The 18,112-nt window shown below is 48.5% G+C and overlaps 1 protein-coding gene across 4 annotated transcripts; it reads left to right on the top strand.

Moving 5' to 3' along the window:
* The first annotated feature begins 2,059 nt into the window (after window positions 1-2,059).
* PYM1 (PYM homolog 1, exon junction complex associated factor) lies at window positions 2,060-17,875 on the top strand. Of its 4 annotated transcripts, none has more exons than XM_084758591.1 (4): window positions 2,060-2,267; window positions 4,927-4,983; window positions 16,493-16,586; window positions 16,947-17,875. In XM_084758591.1, exons 1-4 carry the CDS (start codon window positions 2,231-2,233, stop codon window positions 17,425-17,427), a joined length of 669 nt encoding a protein of 222 aa, XP_084614717.1. In that variant the 5' UTR covers window positions 2,060-2,230; the 3' UTR covers window positions 17,428-17,875. The 4 variants fall into 4 exon arrangements, with proteins under 4 accessions (XP_084614717.1, XP_084614718.1, XP_084614716.1 ...); XM_084758589.1 differs by lacking the exon at window positions 2,060-2,267 and adding an exon at window positions 2,649-2,697; XM_084758592.1 differs by lacking the exon at window positions 4,927-4,983 and having other exon boundaries at window positions 2,086-2,267.
* Window positions 17,876-18,112: the final 237 nt, after the last annotated feature.

Here is an 18,112-nt window from a genome sequence, read left to right as displayed (position 1 = left end):
AACAGGTCGCACTAGGGTTTCCCCCTCCGTGAAAGCTGAAGACATGACTCTTGAAAGAGTCTGGCCAAGAGTCATTTGCCTCGCACTCGGGAGGCAGAGGCAGGCGGATCACTGTGAGTTCAAGGCCAGCCTGGTCTACAAAGTGACTCCAGGACAGCCAAGGCTAACACAGAGAGACCTGGTCTCAAATCCTCTCCCAACCCCCCCCAAAAAAGTCATTTGCCCCACTAATTTTTAGGGGCACCATTCCATTCCCTCATCTCCTTTTCCTCTTAGAGGAAAGGGTACCATGTGGGCAGGACTGAAATACAACTGATGAAAGAACAGGCATGGGCTGGTGGGCTGCGGGTGTAGCTCACTGGCCAGGAAGGTTGTCTAGCACGTACTAGCTAGCCTCTAGGTTCCGTTCCCTAGCACCCTTCCCCCACCATATACACAAGGTACACCAGATACACAGGGGAGGCACGGGCATGGGGGAACACACACACACACACACACACACACACACACACACACACACACACACACAGTGATTAGAAGTATACATGTGTGCAGCCAGTCTGTGGCGCACATCTGTAATCCCAGCACTTGAGGAGGTAGAGGCAGGTGGGTTTCTGTGAGTTCAAGGCCAGCCTGGTCTGTAGAGTCCAGAAAAAGTACATTCGTCGTACATGCAAATAATTTAAAAGTGATTTTGACTTTTTTTTATCCCCCTCCAAGACAAGGTTTCCCCGTGTAGCCTTTGACTTTTAATTGGAGCCCGAGGAGAGAAGTCAGAGCTGGGGGAATTGTAAGGAAAGTAAAGTGTGGGTTTCTGAAAATTTAGTTAAGGCTTTCTCAGCCTGTTTTTTTTGTTTGTTTGGTTTATTTTGGTTCTTCAAGACAGGGTCTCTCTGTGTAGCCATGGCTGTCCTAGACTCACTCTGTAGATCAGGCTGGCCTCAATTTAACAGAGATCCATCTGCCTCTACCTCTCAAGTGCTGGGATTAAAGGCGTGCACCACCACAACCCACCTGTTTTTTGTTTATTTTTCTTTTTTTGGTTTTTCAAGACAGGGTTTCTCTGTGTAGCCTTGGCTGTCCTGGACTCACTTTGTAGACCAGGCTGGCCTCGAACTCACAGCGATCCGCCTGCCTCTGCCTCCCGAGTGAAAGGCGTGTGCCACCACGCCCGGCTTTTTTGTTTATTTTTCGAGGCAGGGTTTTTCTGTGTCTTGGCTGTTCTGTGCTTGCTTTGTAGACCAGACTGTCCTTGAACTCCGAGATCTGCCTGCTTCTGCCTCCCAGAGTGCTGGGATTAAAGGTATGCACTACCATTGCCTGGCAGCCTGCTTTTTAAATTTTTACAAATCTTTCTGTCTGTCCTCCTTCTTGTTTGAGACAGATTTATTTTCTTTCTTTCTGTTTATTTATTTATGATGTATACAACGTCCCACCTGCAGGTGTGCCTGTGTCGGCCATAAGAGCGCCAGATCTCATTATAGATAGATGGTTGTGAGGCACCATGTGGTTGCTGGAAATTGAACTCAGGACCTCTGAAGAGCAGCCAGTGCTCTTAACCTCTGAGCTGTCTCTCCAGCCCTGAGACAGATTTCTATGTGTAGTTCTGGCTGTCCTGGAACTCGCTCTGCAGACTAGGCTGGCTTCGAACTCAAATATCCGCCCGCCTTTGATCTACACCCGTCTCTCCAGTGCTGGAATTAATGGCACAGGCCAACAGCAGCAGGCTTTCTTTATTCTTCTTCAGTGGGACAATTTGTCTATTGCTGAGGCAGTCGGTCACTAATAATTCCCCGCTTTTCCTCAATTCGAGAAGCACTGTTGGACACTAACCTAAGCCAGAGTGGGGCAACAGAGGAAGGTGAAAGAGCTAAGGAAAAAGCTATGCGGGGTTGGAGGGTAAGGGGGGCAGAGTCGGACCCCGGAGGAGAGCAGCTTGCAGCCAGCACTAGCTGAAGGGGAAACAAGTTCAGCAGGTAGTCAGCCCCGAAGCGGGGAGGACGGGACTTTAGGGTGCGTTGGACGGAGCGGGTGGTTTGAAGACTGGCCCTGCCCGCGGTCGCCGGGACTAATCCGGAGACTTGGGCGCGGCTAATTAGAATACTGCCTGGGTCCGCCCAAAGGCCCTCACCGCGCGCCCTCTGACCCGGGAGGATCCGGTGCTGGGCGGCCCGGCCAGAAGCCGCTTCGCCCGCCGCCGACTCCCCAGGGCCGCCCGCCCAGCTCCGCCATGGAACCTGCCGGCATCACCGAGGCCACGGGGACAGGTGACCCGCCCGCAGCGCCCCTCTTGTTCGTGCACCCACGTCAGCAGGTGCCCTAGGGCTCGGTGCAGGCCAGGGCCTTGCACGGTGCTTCCCTCTTTTGGCTGCGTTGAGACCCGCCGAGAACTGTTTGGGGTAGGGAGCAGAGGGCATATGGCGGAACTTCCCCTGGAGCCCAGAGGATGGTTTTATATACACCAGGCGCTCAGTAAAAAGAGCCCACGACTTCATAAACTGCTACGATCTCCTACTCTCCCTTTTCCTCCTCCCGGGTCAATGAAATGGTGCAGTCTCTCTTTAAGACTAAAATGGTGGCTTGCTGTGATGAGGGCTCCACTTCCGGTGGGGAGGGGGCGGGACCCCAGCCCGCTCACGCCGGAAGTGGTTCGGGTTCTCAAGATGGCGACTCCCTATGTAACTGACGAGACCGGCGGTGAGTGCGGGAATCGCGGAGCCGCTTCTCCCCGGACTCGTGGGTTAGGGGTTCGGACTTGGAGAGGGGTTTGTGCCACGCCCATCCCGGGGCCCCTCCTTTGCCACGCCCCCGTACCGCCTTCCCCATTCATTCCCGTGGGTTATCACCTGCGCCCCCTTCTGGTCTCTCCTTTGGGGGGGATCTCTGCTTCCGGTCTCCCAAATCCTGGGGGTCCTTCAATGTCCCCTGCTCCGGGACCCTTAGGAGCCTCGGCTGTTGGAGACGTATACCTTGTCAGGGTTTTCCAGCATTAGGGCTCCTGCGCTGTCAGTTCCCTCCAATTCCAACCCTCCTCGCCCCCTCCCCCATCTCTCACTGTTAATGCATGCTCTCTACCCTACCCCGTTTTTCATTCTTTTTCTGCAAGCTGTGTCTGTGGAAGATCTCATTGCTACATAGTCCTTTCCTCACCCTTTGTCTCGTCTGTATTTGTTGGAGGGTCACTGAAGTCCAGAGGTGTGACGGGGAGACGGATTTAACTTTCAACTCCACTTGTCTCATTGATGGGGTTTTCCTTCTAAAGTGGGAGAGAGCAAACAGGAAAAGTCTCGACTGGCCTTTCTCTCAACATCTTTGCCAGTTAATAGAGCCCCGTTATTTCTTACAGCGTGGGTAGAATCTCTCAGACGAGCTGTCTGCTGTTTGTGAAACTGAGAATCCGTTTTCTTTATGTTTGTGTCTTGTTTCTGATTGTCTTGTCTTTAGAATGATGTGCAGAATAGCAAAATTGCCCTCGGGATGATCAAATAGATACATGAAAGACGTATGTAAAATGCAGTGCAAGAACCTGGAAACTGTGTTTGCATTCTTCGTTGTGGCAGTCGCTGACTAGCGTTCCGCAGAAGTGGTCCTGTGAGTGCAGTAGTGCGTTTTGCCATATGCGCTTCTTGGTTTGCTTTACCTGTTCCCTTGTAGGTGGGCTTCCTACCTTCCGGTCTCGCTGACAGCTTGGTCTGCTGCTGCCTTTCAGAGTCTTAGAGCAATGCTGCCTTATGTTCTTACTCAGTAGGTCTTTAACTGACAACTCCCCCCTCTCCCCCCAGTCAAGTTCTCTGTGTAGCCTTGGCTGTCCTGGAGTAGCTTTTAGACCAGGCTGGCCTCGAACTCACAGCGATCCACCTGCCTCTGCCTCCCAAGTGCTGGGAATAAAGGCGAGTGCCACCACGCCCGGCAACTTTTTTTCTTTTAAAGACATAAAGGTACATAAAGGTCTCTTTATGTACCCGTGGCTGGCCTAGAGCTCCCCATATAGAGGAAACTTGTCTTAAACACAGAGAGATATGTCTGCCTCTGCCTCTCGGGTGCTGGGACCAAAGGCATGCACTACTGTACCCCACTTTTAAATAGCAACTTCTTTCTTTAACCGTCTCCTGCCCCACCTAGACATGGTCTCACTGGCTCCCTGGCTGGCCTGGAGCCCACTGTGTAGACCAGGCTGGCCTTGAAGGTATAGATGTCCACCTGCCTCCACCTCCCACCGTGGGATGAAAGGTGTCATTGCCATGACTTCACAGCTCTTTTTGTTTTGTGTTTTGTTTTTGTTTGTTTGTTTGGAGACAGGGTCTCTCTGTGTAGCCTTGCCTGTCCTGGATTAACTTTGTAGACCAGGCTGGCCTCGAATTCACAGTGATCCTCCTGCCTCTGCCTCCCGAGTGGTGGGATTACAGGTGTGTGCCACCACGCCCAGTTTCCTTTTGCTTCTTTTAATGTATCTATTATTATTCTTTTTAATCCACACTTCCCATCTGGCCCCTGAATCAGAGGTATTTTCTGTCCTTTTTGACTATGCAGAAGAAAAAAATAAACAAACTGCTCTTTTGCTTTTCTAATTTTCAAGTGTCTTGCAATTATAGTCGCTCCTGTGAAGTTCCCATCTACTGCCCACAATTTTTTTTAGGCTTATTTTAAGTGTGAGTGATGTCTGTGCATCACTTGTGTGGTTGGTGACCACAGGAGCAGAAGTAGTATCAGATCTGGGACTGGAGTCACAGTTGTAAACCACTGTGTCAGTGCTGGGGGTCAAACACCAGCCTCGCTCCATTGCGGTCCCCACTCTTACTCACCGAGCCATCTCTCTGGTCCTTTTGTTCTTATTTTTGCTGTTGTTATTCTGTCTCTAGTGCCTTGGGAAACTCTGAACTCCAGGTTCCTAAGCACGAGATCATTGACATACCTTTGTATTTTCAGCTACACCTCAGGATCACTACAGCCTGGACCTCATCTGTGACCCTCCTTTCCCTTCAGGTATTCCCCTTCACCTCAGCTTCCTTCCCAGTCACCACTGTGATCGTCTCCAATCCACAGAGGCAGCCTTTTGCCCTCCTGAGTCTTTCTGGTTCAGTGTGTGTGGGAATGTGTGCACGTGCGGGGCGTGGAGACCAGCTGTTGCTGTCAGGTGTCCTCCCTGATCCCTTGCACCTGACATCTGGCAGGATCTTCACTGGAGCCCAGGGTTGGGCGAATCGGCTAGTCTGGGATCCCGTCTGCCTCCCCCCACGTGCTGGGATTTTAGTCACGCCACGGCCTCACAGCACGTACGTGGATGCTGCCACCTGAGTTCTGGTTCTCATATTAGTGTGGCAAGTATGTCACCCTCTGAGCCGTGTCCCCCAGCCGCCTCTTTTATCATTTCTGTTTGTTTAGTTTTTGGCTTTTTGGAGGCAGTCTCTTGAAGTTCAGGTTTGCCTTGAACTGTTCTTCCTGGCCCCACCTCCTAAGCCTGTGTTACAGACAGTAACTCACCTGGCTGCCTTTGTCTTGGACGACATCCATCAACTCCTTTGGTTTCTGATTTTAGACTGTTAATTTATTGCTAGAAAAGAAAAAACTCAGAAGTTAGGCGTTTGCGTACAGCGCCGCTTCCATCAGTGTCACAGCTTTGCCAGTTCCGCTCCTCGGTGTCCTAGGGTCTCCGTGGCTTTTCCACCAGCTTTCCCCGACCCCTGTCACTCTGCCTTTAATTCTCCCTTTTACTTCCATTTCACTGAAAACTTAGCGCCTGTCATTTGTTTCTCTCCGAGTCACAGCCAGCTCTCTGTCTCTCTCCTTTCCTCCCCTCCTTCCTGCCCTACCCCTGCCTTCCATCAGGTCTCCCTGTGTCGCCAGCCCAGTGTGCCCGCGGTCTGCTCCAGCCTCTGGGGCACTGGGGTCGCAGGCCTGGGGCCACTGAAGCCCAGTGAGAGTCAGGTCTCACCTGCCTGGCTGCTGAGTCTGCTGCGTAACTGTAGCCCCGTTCTTAGCACTGTCTTCTCCGCTGAGGCGCTGCTGCCTTTGTTTCCTAATGCTGAAGGTCTAGCTTTTTGGGGGTGTGTACTGTCACATCTCAAATTCATCTCTTCTAATCTTTCCACCGTTATTTCTGTTATAGGCACCTTTTTTTTTTTTGCCAACTCTAGAGCAACCTGTTCTCTCTCTTTTAAAACTTTGATTAGATTTTATTTATTCTGCATAATGAGATGGTATAGACTTGGTTTTTCAGAAGTTTCAAGATTTTTTAATTTTTTTTTTCAGTTTCAAGATTTTTAGAGCAATTAAGAAAATGGTTCAGCTGGGCGGTGGTGGTGCATGCCTTTAATCCCAGCACTTGGGAGACAGAGGCAGGCAGATCGCTGTAAGTTCGAGGCCAGCCTGGTCTACAGAGTGAGTCCAGGACAGCCAAGGCTACACAGAGAAACCTTGTCTCGAAAAACAAAAAAAAAAACAAAAGAAAAAAAGAAAAAAAGAAAGAAAGAAAAGAAAATGGTTCAGCTGGGCGTGGTGGCGCACGCCTTTAATCCCACCACTCTAGGCAGAGGCAGGCCGATCACTGAGTTCGAGGCCAGCCTGGTCTACAGAGTGAGTCCAGGTCAGCCAAGGCTACACAGTGAAACCCTGTCTCAAAAAAAAAAAAAAAAAAAGTTCAAAGAATTCCTATATACCTTGTGCCTTTCCCTTTTATTAGCATTTTATATTGATAAAGTGCATTTCTTACTGTTAACTGAACTGTGTAGAATGTTAATATTAATTAAAGTCATATGTTATTCAGGCCAGGCATGGTGGGAAGCAGACACAGAATTCCTGCAGTTTGAGGCCAGCCTGGGTTACATGGTGAGTTAAAGGCCAGCCTGGGTTACATAGATCTTGTCTCAAAAAACAAGCAAACAAATTACCGAAACTTCCTTAAACTGGAGATGGGTGGCCCATGCCTTTAATCCCAGCACTTGGAAGGTAGAGACAGTGTTACCTACATAGTGAGTTCCAGGACAGCCAGAGCTACATATGGAGACCCTGTCTCAAAAAAAAAAGAAAGAAAGAAACTTTCTTTTTTCTTTCTTTCATTTTTAAAAAAGATTTCTTTCTTTGTTATGTTTATAATGTTTTGCCTGCGTGTATACCTCCACACCAGAAGATCTCAGTATAGGTGGTTGTGAGCCACCATGTGGTTGCTGGGAATTGAACTCAGGGCCTTTGGAAGAGCAGCCAGTGCACTTAACCTCTGAGCCGTCTCTCCAGCCCCTCTTTTTTTTTTTTTTTAAAGAAACTTTCTAATTTTTTTTCTGATCCAGGATCTCATCTGGCACATCGTATCATGCAGGTTTCTTGTCTCCTTAATAACAGTTTCTCGCTTTTTACATGCCCTCTGTCATCTTGATGTTTTTTTTGAGGGGGGTGTACAGGGTGTAGGTATATATGTACATGTGTGCTCGTTCATGATTTCAGAGGCCAGAGCAGGCCACCTGGCGGCCTGTTTGAGGTCTCACTGAGCTTGGAGCGAGCCACATTGGTCTTGTTTGAGCCCATGTGCTCGTGGGTCACAGGTGCAGATGGCTTCACTTGCTTGCTGGTGACTCTCTTGACATTATTATATGTGTTTATGAATGTGCTTGGTGCCTGTAGTCAGAGGGGAGAAACCGTTGTCAGCTGCTACTGGGTCCTCTGTAAGAGCAGCAAGTGATCCTAACTTCTGAACCAGTTCTCCAGCCAAGTGGTACCGAGGGTTTTAACTCAGCTTACGCAGAGCCGCCCCCAGCAGTTCTCAGCAGTGCTAGAGATGTATTCTGAAGACTACCCTTTTATTGGAATTTCTTCTTTCTCCTCCTCATCCTCAGCTCTCTGTCCTCTGTGTTTCTTCCTGTGTGTAGACATGCGTGCTCCCTCCCTCCCTCTCCCTCTCTCTCTCTCTCCCTCTCTCTCTCTCCCTCTCACTGCCGGTTTGTCTGGAGCTCACTTTGTGACTCAGATCTTGAGCTCTGGACCCAGCTTTCCTCAGCCTCCTGAGAGCTGGGACGCCAGGTGTCGCTCATCCTCCGCAGGTGCTCCTTGTTTCTGTCATGGGGTGCAGTGGCGCCCGCCTTTAATCCCAGCACTCGGGAGGCAGAGACAGGTGGATTGCTTTGAGTTCGAGGCCACCCTGCTCTACAGAGTGAGTCCAGGAAAGCCAGGGCTACACAGAGAAACCCTGTCTTGAAAAACAAAAAAAGAGAGCAGCTTAGATTAGGTATTTTTCGGAGTTAGACAATAGCCCTGCAGAGAAAGACTATACAAGGTACAGAAGACAACAGCGGCTCCTGCACACCCATGCATAGTGCACAGATACCTGTCGGAAGGAGGTTTGTTTTTTTTTTCTTCTTTTTTTGAGACAGGGTTTCTCTGTGTAGTCCTAGCTGTCCTGGACTCCCCTGTAGACCAGGCTGGCCTCAAACTCACAGAGATCCGCCTGCCTCTGCCTCCCAAGTGCTGGGAATAAAGGCGTGCACCACCACGCCTGGTGTATCAGTGCTTTTTTTGTAAGCATTTATGTGTACCACTGTGTGGCGTGGAACTGGGTTTATGGGTGGTTGTGGCTGCTGGACACTGAACTTGGGTCCTCTGCTAGAGCAGCACGTGCTCTTAACTGGGCCATCTCTCCAGTAAGACCCCACCTTATTTTTAACTGTGAAGTGCTTTGTGAATTTGCATCTTTGTCCAGGTGCCATGTTGATGTTCATATGAATGTCCTGCCAAAGTGAGCACAGCAGTGCGTTGTTTAACAGGCCTTCGGGATGTTGTAAGTGACATGGGGACAGGTCTGCTCGCTTCCTTGCTTCATACAAAGCTTTTACCTGACATATGTGAGTTTATTTTTTTACTGTGTCTCTTTGTGTGGTGTGTGTGTGTGTGTGTGTGTGTGTGTGTGTGTGTAAAGGCTGAGGTTGTTTAACTTGGGTATCTTCTCTTAAACAAGCCTCCACTCCCCACCTGTACCTTTTTTTTTTTTTTGGTAAGTTCTCTAAGTAGGCTAGATGGCCTGGGTCTCACTAGTAAACCAGACCGGCTTCAAACCCACAGAGATCTTTCTGCCTCTGCCTCCTGATTAGGAGTAGAAGTGTGCTCCACCACACCCAGCTCCGCTTGTTTCTCAAAGACCAGTCTTTCTCTGAATTTGTAGCTCACTGTACCACTAGGCTGGCTGTAATCTGTCCTATCTGTCTCCATAGCTCTGATTGCAGGCATGGCCCACCGTGCCACGCATGCATTCTAAGGTGGAGCTCGGATTCGTCTGCCTGTACAGTAAGTGCTTTGCCAACTGAGCCATCTCCCCGGCCCCTACTTTTTAAAATTTTAGTGATAAGTTTGAACTTTGTTGTACTACGTTTATTTATCTGTATTTATTTGAATCTATGTGAGCATCATCTCACGTACATCAAAAGACAACTTAAAGCCTGCTGACCACCTTGCCAGGCTCAATGTCCAGCAACAGCACTACAGCTCCTAGAGTTCAGAATCTTGATTTCAGTTCCGATACTGTCTACACATTGTAACGTGAGGAATGTTAATAAATTTCTCATTGTGTGTAAAACTGGAGTGATACATAGAGTTGTGAAAATTAAGTGTGTCTATAAATATTGAGCCCTGTAATTGGGGTGCACTCAAGTAAAGAACAGCCACCATTTTCTCTTGGGAATCCACAGCTTTACATTTGTTGCATTCAGGCTTAATGCTCAGGATACTGCCACCCTTGGCCTCCGCGTGCAGTATGGCAGGCACAGTGCTCGCCCAGCATGCACGCACAGCCTTGGATCCAGCATAAACCAGGCTGTGGCCTGCACATCTGTAACCCGAGAACCGAGGAGGCAGAGGAATTACAAACTCAAGGTCATCCTCAGCTGCATAACAAATGGCCAGCCTGGGCAACATAAGACCCTGTCTCAAGACTTTAAAAAACATGCCGGGCATGGTGGCACATACCCTTAATCCCAGCACTCGCAGAGGCAGGCAGATCTCTGTGAGTTCGAGGCCAGCCTGATCTACAAAATGAGTCCAGGATAACCAAGGCTACATAGAGAAAACCCTGTCTCAAAAAACAAAAAAACAAACAAAAAAAAAAGATTTTAAAAAACAGGTCCTGTGTAGTGGCGTACACCTGTGATCCCAGCACTAGGGAGTCAGAGGCAGGTGGATTGGGTGAGTTCAAGGCCAGTGTGGTCTACAAAGCAAGTTCCAGGACAGCCAAAGCTACACAGAGAAACCCTGTCTTGAAAATTAAAAAAAAAAAAAGAAAAGAAAAAAGGAGGTCTCGTTAGCTCAGGCTAGCCTTGAACTCATGACGGTCCTCCTGCCTCTACTTCCTGAATGCTGCCATTTGAAGCCTGAGCCCCTGTGCAGAGTTCAGTCCTTAGCTTGTCAGGTTGCATCCCAGCACTCTGTAACAGTCAAAGGCCGCTGGATACAGGCAATTTCTAGGTTGGCCAGGAAGGGCTACATAGTGAGATGTTATCTTAAATAAAAACAAACAGCACTACTGTGATTTTTAACTGCCGTCTCGTGCTGTTATTCATAACCAGTCTTTTTTTTTTTTTTTTTTGGTTTTTCGAGACAGGGTTTCTCTGTGTAGTCTTGGCTGTCCTAGACTCGCTTTGTAGTCCAGGCTGGCCTCGAACTCACAGCGATCCGCCTATCTCTGCCTCCCGAGTGCTGGGATTAAAGGCGTGCGCCACCACGCCCGGCCTTTCATAACCAGTCTTAAAGGTCAAATCTTTAGGTTTTCCTAGTTCACTGCCACCATCTCCTGTGCTCCCCTCACACTCGCCCTCCACTTTTTCCTGACACAGGGTCTTACTGTATATATAGCCCTTGCTGGCTCAGACTGGCTTCACTGTGGATGACGTGTGGCGGTCTGCAGTTCATCTTTCCTTCCTGGTGTGAGGCCGGCAGAGCAGGCACCTTCACCTGCACAGGCACCTTCTTGGCTTACTACTTGAAAATACTGTCTTACCCTTTGCTTGCCTGACTTGTCTGTTTCCTCTTGACATTAAAAAAAAGTTATTGCTTTGTTCTATATTCAAGATTGGGTCTTACATAGCCAAGTCTGCCTTCAGCTCCTGATCCTCTGCCTCTAGCACACTTGAATGCTAGGATCATAGGCAAGCACTGCCACGCCCAGTTTCTGCAAGTGCTGGTGCTTAAACCTGGAAATTTAAGGCAAGCATTCCACCATCTCAGCTACATCGACATTGTGTGTGTGTGTGTGTGTATGTAATGGGAGAGAATTTGATACGTAGCTCTTGCCTCAGCCTCTTCCACTTAGACTGTAAATTGTTCAAACTAAGGACATCTTGCTCATATTGATAATCCTGTAGTACTTAGCTTAGCAGTTTTCTCATAGGGTTATCAAAATATGCATATCATATTTAATTCACTTATAATCTAACTTCTGACCACTATACTTTTTGAAGCTTTATTCTTAGAAGATAAATAAGGTTTCAATTAGCAAAAACTGTTTTCTTTTTTCTGTTTTTCAAGATATAATTTGTGGAACACTCCGTGGCTGTCCTAGAACTTACTTTGTAGACCAGGCTGGCCTCGAACTCACAGCAATCCACCTGCCCCTGCCTCCCAAGTGCTGGGATTACAGGCGGTCTCTGTAGTGTTTAATACTATTTTAAAATATTATTAATATACTTTAGCACCTGCTATAACTTCAAACTTGTTTCCCATAGTCCTGCCTTTCTTGAAGTATTTCCTGCCAGTATTGTTGCTTTTCCTTCCTTGAGAGTGATAATAATGATCATTTCTCTAACCTGGATACTCTGGTTTTATTTTTATTTTTTTATCTTTTTACAACTAATTCTTTCTCTCATTATCTGTCTGTCTGTCTGTCTGTCTGTCTGTTTGGGGAAGACTAGCCACTGTGTGTTTGTGGAGATGAGAGCTCAGCTTACAGGAATCAGTTTTCTCCTTCCACTATATGTAGTCAGGTCAAACATGGTCAGATCCAGCAAGCAGCTTTAGCCACTCAGCCATCTCACTGGTTCTATTTTTTTCTTTCTTAGAGATTGTCCCCAGGGTCTGGAGAGGTGGCTGCAGAGTGCCTAAGACATACTGGCCTTAAGAGGACCAGGTTCAGTTCCCACCACTCAGGGCTCTGATGCCTTGGCCTCTACAGGTACCTGTGCTATGTGCATGTACCCACAGTTGGAAAGAATACCGCTGGGAAGCCGGCTCATCAGTTAACAGCACTGGCTGCTCTTCCAGATGACCTGAGTTTGGTTCCCAGCTCCCACACCAGACAGCTCGTAACAGTCTCTAACTCTAGCTCCAGAAGAACCCAGTGCTTCCAATCCCTGTGGGCGCCAGCACTCATGTGTTATAACCGCATGCAGACACACCTTCACAAAATCAAAAATAATAAAAACTTTTAATAGTAATAGCAACAGGAAAAAAAAAAACTTTAAAAAAGAAAAAGAACTTGTCCCCAGGTCAAAGCTCAGATCTGTGACCTAGATCTCTTTCCATGCAGCAGGTCCCAGAGATGCAAATCTTTTTTTTTTTTTTTTTTTTTTAAGGTTTTCAAGACAAGGATTCTCTGTGTATATCTTTGGCTGTCCTGGAACTCACTCTGTAGAGCAGGCTGGCCTATTAAAGGTGTGCGCCAGCATTGCCTGCCTGTTTGTGTGTTTTCAAGTTGCTTTGTCGTCATTCCAGATTGACTTAAGATACTATATTAGATGATGGATTCAGTCACTTACCCAAGGCCCTAAAACAACCTTTTCAGTAAAGGATCATTTTACAGCTATTTCTCTGTCTCTTTTTGTTTTGTTTTTCAAGATGGTTTCTCTGTGTAGCCTTGGCTGTCCTGGACTCTCTTAGTAGACCAGGCTGGCCTCGAACTCACAGAGATCCACCTGACTCTGCTTCCTGAGTGCTGGGATTAAAGGCCTGTGCCACCACGCCCTGCTTTTATATCTAGATATTTTAAAACTTACTTTTATACAATACTTGGATCTTTCTAAGTAGGAGTAATTCCTGAGTTTGACACCTGGAGCTCATGGAAAGATGGAAAGGACTTCTTCATTTCTGCCTGGGCATTGTGCTTTGTGTATGTGTGCATACCCCACAGTAATAATTTCTTAATTAAAAAAGACTGCTCTCATTAGCTCTCTGCTTGCTTTTAAGTTCTGGGATTATAGGGGCGGGAGAGAGATGAACCCAAGCCAGGTGTCTGACAACTGCCTGCAACTCTGGCACATATCTGGCATTCATACACAGACACAAGTGACAAGAAGTTTCAGGATGATGATCATGCCAGTTTATGTGGTGCTGGGGGTGCTAAACAGTACTGAGCAATGAGCTACATCTCCAGTCCTTTTATTAAAGAATTGATGATTTCCGGGCTGGAGAGATGGCACAGAGGTTAAGAGCACTGCCTGCTCTCCTGAAGGTCCTGAGTTCAATTCCCAGCAATCTGTCTGTAATGTGACCTAAAGCCCTCTTCTGGCATGCAGGAGCACATGCAGGCAGAGCACCGTATACATAATAAATAAATCGTTAAAAACGAAGAAAAAAGAGCTGGGCGGTGGTGGCACACGCCTTTAATCCCAGCACTTGGGAGGCAGAGGCAGGAGGATCACTGTGAGTTCTAGGCCAGCCTGGTCTACAAAGTGAGTTCAGGACAGCCAAGGATACACAGAGAGACCCTGTCTCGAAAAACCAAAAAAAGAAAGTATGAATGAAAAATTGGTGATTTCTAGCTGGGTGTGGTGACACACCCTTTCATCAAAGTACTCTTGAGGCAGAGGTAGGCAGAGCTCTGAGTTTGAGTTTGAGGCCAGCCTGGTCTACAGAGTGAGTTGGAGGACAGCCTGGTCTACAGAGTGAGTTGGAGGACAGCCTGGTCTACAGAGTGAGTTGGAGGACAGCCAGGAGCACACAGAGAAGCCCTGCCTCTGGGTGGTGCGGATAAATAAACAAACAAATAGAACTGATCTGTTATGTCTTCTACATATCCTTCCTAAAGTAACAAGCATTGCAGCATTGTTACCTCACATTCTCCTCTTTGTCCCTGAGCACAGACTGCATAGACCATTACACTCCTTTTGTCTCAACAACAATGGGACGGGCAACACCGCACTGCTTCTGAGGTGTCCATGATCCTTGGGGGGATTCCCGAGGCCCTTTCATGATACTATGTCTTTGCCCTTTCTGCTGGGCTGGCTTTTGTACTGATGTGGGTGAAGCCGCTGAGCCCTGGCCACGTGCAGTAGATCGTGCATCCCCCTTTGGAAGGCTTAGTTACGTGTTGAAAGTGCTGGGTGCTGTTAACCCGGCCTTGAGTGCATAACTGAAAGGGGAGCGGCAGGACCACCCCTGCCACCCTACAGCAAGGTTGGCGTCTGGAGAAAAACAGCTGTGGAGTTGCAAGCTAAACAGGCTTTCTCTTCATGGGACACCCTGCTCCTTGAGCCTCAGATTATGGAAACCATGACACCTGCCAGGCATTTTCCTGAGAAGGAGTAAACCCATCATTCTGCCAGCAGGATACAGTGGTGCCCACCTTTAATCCAGCACTCAGGACACGTTGGAGACCAAGGCAGGCGGATCTCTGAAGTTCAAGGCCAGCCTGGTCTACAGAGGGAGTTCCAGGACAGTAAGAGCTACATAGAGAAGCTAAAACTAAAACAAATAAGCCTGTTTTTTCAAGGAAAACAATGTTCAATATTTATTGCTAATAATAAAATTAAAATCTTTAAGTGAAACTTAGACATTTGAAAAGCTGTTGTCTTCTACAGTGAGCTGACTGACAGCTTCCTAGTACTTAAGACTTTTCTAGACCAGGTGTGGTGACCTGTCATCCCAGCACTCAGGAGGCAGAGGCATAAGGATCACTGGGAGTTCCAGGCCAGCCTGGTCTACAGTGATTCCAGGACAGTGAAGGCTACACAGAGAAACCCTGCCCTGAAAGAAAGAAAAGAAAAAAGAAAAAAAAAAAAAGAGAGAGAGACTTTTCTAGGAGCTAGGCATATGGCTTGGCTTAGCAGGAGAGCCCATGTTGCTCTTCTAGAGGACCTGGCTTCCCAGCACCCACATGGAGAGGCTCACAAGTGCCTGTAACTTGAGCTCCAAGGGATCTGACGCCCTCTTCTGGCCTCCACCAGTACCTGCGCGCCTGTGCCCACCCACACAGGTACAAAGAATAAAAATACGACTTTGGAGGAGATGAAAATGATTTCTTCCTATTGCACAAAGAAATACATACCATAACAAAGTAAGGATGCATATGGGTCTTTAGCTTAACTTTGGAACTTACACACAGCCTACACTTGACTTTTGTTCTTGACATTTTCCTCTTGCATCCTGGGCTGTGTTTAAACTTACTGTGTGGCTTGGGCTGGCCTTGAACTTGCTCCTGCTTCAGCTTAATGTATGCTGGGGTTATGAGCGTGAACCAGAGCTTCCAGGCCCTCCAGCTTGCTTTTTCGCTCTAAATTTTACGAACACTTTGTCCACTAATATCTAGCTTTTTCTTCCTTTTTTCTTTTCTTTTTTATTTTTTTCTTCTTCTGGGACAGGGTTTCTCTGTGTAGCTTTGGCTGTCCTGAACTCCCTTTGTAGACCAGGCTGGGCTCAAACTCACAGAGCTCCGCCTGCCTCTGCCTCCCGAGTGCTGGGATTGAAGCCTTGTGCTACCACGCTGGGCTAACATTTTCTTCCTAATAGCAGCATGGTGTTGCATTGTATGTCTGATCTGAGACCATCTGTTGTTGGCCCTTTAGAGTGCTGTCAGCTTTTGGCTGACTTAAATGCATGGTAGCTGGAGAGATGGAGGCATTGTTAAGAGCACTCGCTGCTCTTCCAGAGGCCCTGAGTTCAGTTCCCAGACCCACACCAGGCAGTTAGTTCATAGCTATCTGTAACTCTGGCTCCAGTTAATCCAACACTCCTCTTTTGGACCCTACAGAGACGTATATACACTCACATGGAGACGCATACACTACGTGACCATAAAAAATACTGCAGGAACAAGTGTCCTTTACCCCCATGTGTTTCGATGCCTTTGTAATCTGTTTTCCTAAAGGTTTTGGTTTTTCAAAGTCTAAATGTCCTTTTCTCTCTGGAGTTTGTGCTTTGGTCCTTATGGTCTATGTGTTTCCTGCTTTTGATAGTCCCTTTGCCTTGTACTTTCTAAGAATGCCATCTCTACCTGGTCTGTCTATGTATGTTACTTAGAAGAAGACGCTCTGTGGGGGAAGGACAGTGTGTTAGTAGTGACAAGAGAGAGAGCTGACAGGAGAAATGCCTCGGCTGAGTGGGGTTGCACTCCTGTGATCTTGGTGCTCAGGAGCTGGAGGGGGAGACTGGAAGTAGAAGGCCTGCTTGGTCTACATAGTGAGCCCTAGCCTTCCGCCAGGCGGACAGATGGTGCTGGGGGAGTGGTGCGCATCTATAAACACTTTTCTCATCTTGGAAAATGTTGGAGAATGAGAGACTAAAGTCAACTTAATTTCTGTCATTTCAGGCAAGTACATTGCCTCAACACAGAGACCCGACGGGACCTGGCGCAAGCAACGGAGGGTCAAAGAAGGATACGTGCCCCAAGAGGAGGTCCCCGTGTGCGTGGCTAGGTTTAACAAGGGGATGTAGTGGGGTCCCTACACAGTAGAGCATATGTGCCTTTGAGTTCAGGGAGGACTCGCCTGAGCCCCAGAGAAATGGAAGGCGGGACAACGGCCTCAGGAGAGGAAGGAGCTGGGATTGAGGGGTGAGTGAGGGCTCCCCAACTAGTCTTGTTCTTTTGACCTCTATTCTTCAGGCTCTCTAGACAGCAATCAGAGACCCAGAGCTTTGATTCTAGAACTTTCCTACAGACCAGGGAGCCCGAGGCACAGAAAGTGGGAATGTAGTGGGAAGGAAGTGAGGTGGAAGGGAGTTAGGCTGCACCCTTGAAGCTTTAGCATCTCTGTTTCCTGCAGCTATGAAAACAAGTATGTCAAGTTTTTCAAGAGTAAACCAGAACTCCCCCCAGGGCTGAGCCCTGAGGCCACCACCCCCGTCACCCCATCCAGACCCGAAGGTGGTGAAGCAGGCCTCTCCAAGACAGCCAAACGCAACCTGAAGAGGAAGGAGAAGAGGAGGCAACAGCAGGAGAAAGAGGCAGAGGCTCTGAGTAGGACTCTCGATAAGGTGTCTCTGGGCGACGCGGCCCAAACGCCCAGTGCTCTCCAAGGCTCCCCGGCCACCCCTCTAGCTGCCTCTGACGGATCCGACTCTGCTGCCACCACAGAGAAAGCCAAGAAGATCAAGAATCTAAGGAAGAAGCTGCGACAGGTGGAGGAGCTGCAGCAGCGCATCCAGGCCGGGGAGGTCAGCCAGCCCAGCAGGGAGCAGCTGGAGAAGCTGGCCCGGAGGAGGGCCCTGGAGGAGGAGCTGGAGGACTTGGAGCTGGGCCTGTGAGGCTTCCTGAGGAGAGTGGACTGCAGAACAAACCATGGGGTGCTCTGGGGTCCAGGGAGTGTGGGCCGTAGCAGTCAGGAGGGGCACCCCTGTACTGGCTCACTTCCACCTCCTGCGGCCCGATGCGGTCCCCACAGCCTGGGCTCCCCTTCACTCCCTCCCTTTTCTCCTCAGCTCCTATTTTTGGACTTTTCCCCACCCATTCCCAGTGTCCACACTCTCAGTGGTGACCCTAGGCACCTCTGCTGCTGATCTGGGTGTCTTGTTGAAAAAAAAAAACAAACCGGGGGTGGGCGTCTGTAGAGATCTGAGGTTGAGGGTACAGGGAGTACCCCGAGTCTTGGAGCCTTGTTCCTGTTCAGTGTTTCTGAGTTTCTTCCCTGCCCATCCCAAACCTCTTCCTTCTTTTTTTTTTAAAGAAAGTAAGAATAAATTCAAGTAGACGCCATGTGGCCAGCTTTCCGCTCTTCTCAGCTCCTGTCCCGTCAGCTTGGTGAAAGAAGACACTTAAGCTTAAATGTTTAATGGTGGTAAGGAATTGAACCCATGCCCTGCACATGGTAGCTTTCCCGCTGATCTATATCCCCAGCCCTTAACATTTTAAAGTTATAAGTGCAGCTGGCTGTGGTAGTGCACACCTGTGGTGGTACTCTGGAGGCAGAGGCAGGCTTGCCAACATTGCAAG

This window comes from Acomys minous (genome assembly GCF_964271855.1).
Source record: "Acomys minous genome assembly, chromosome: 15".
Classification (NCBI taxonomy): domain Eukaryota; kingdom Metazoa; phylum Chordata; class Mammalia; order Rodentia; family Muridae; genus Acomys; species Acomys minous.
This window is presented reverse-complemented; position numbering and strand designations above follow the sequence as displayed.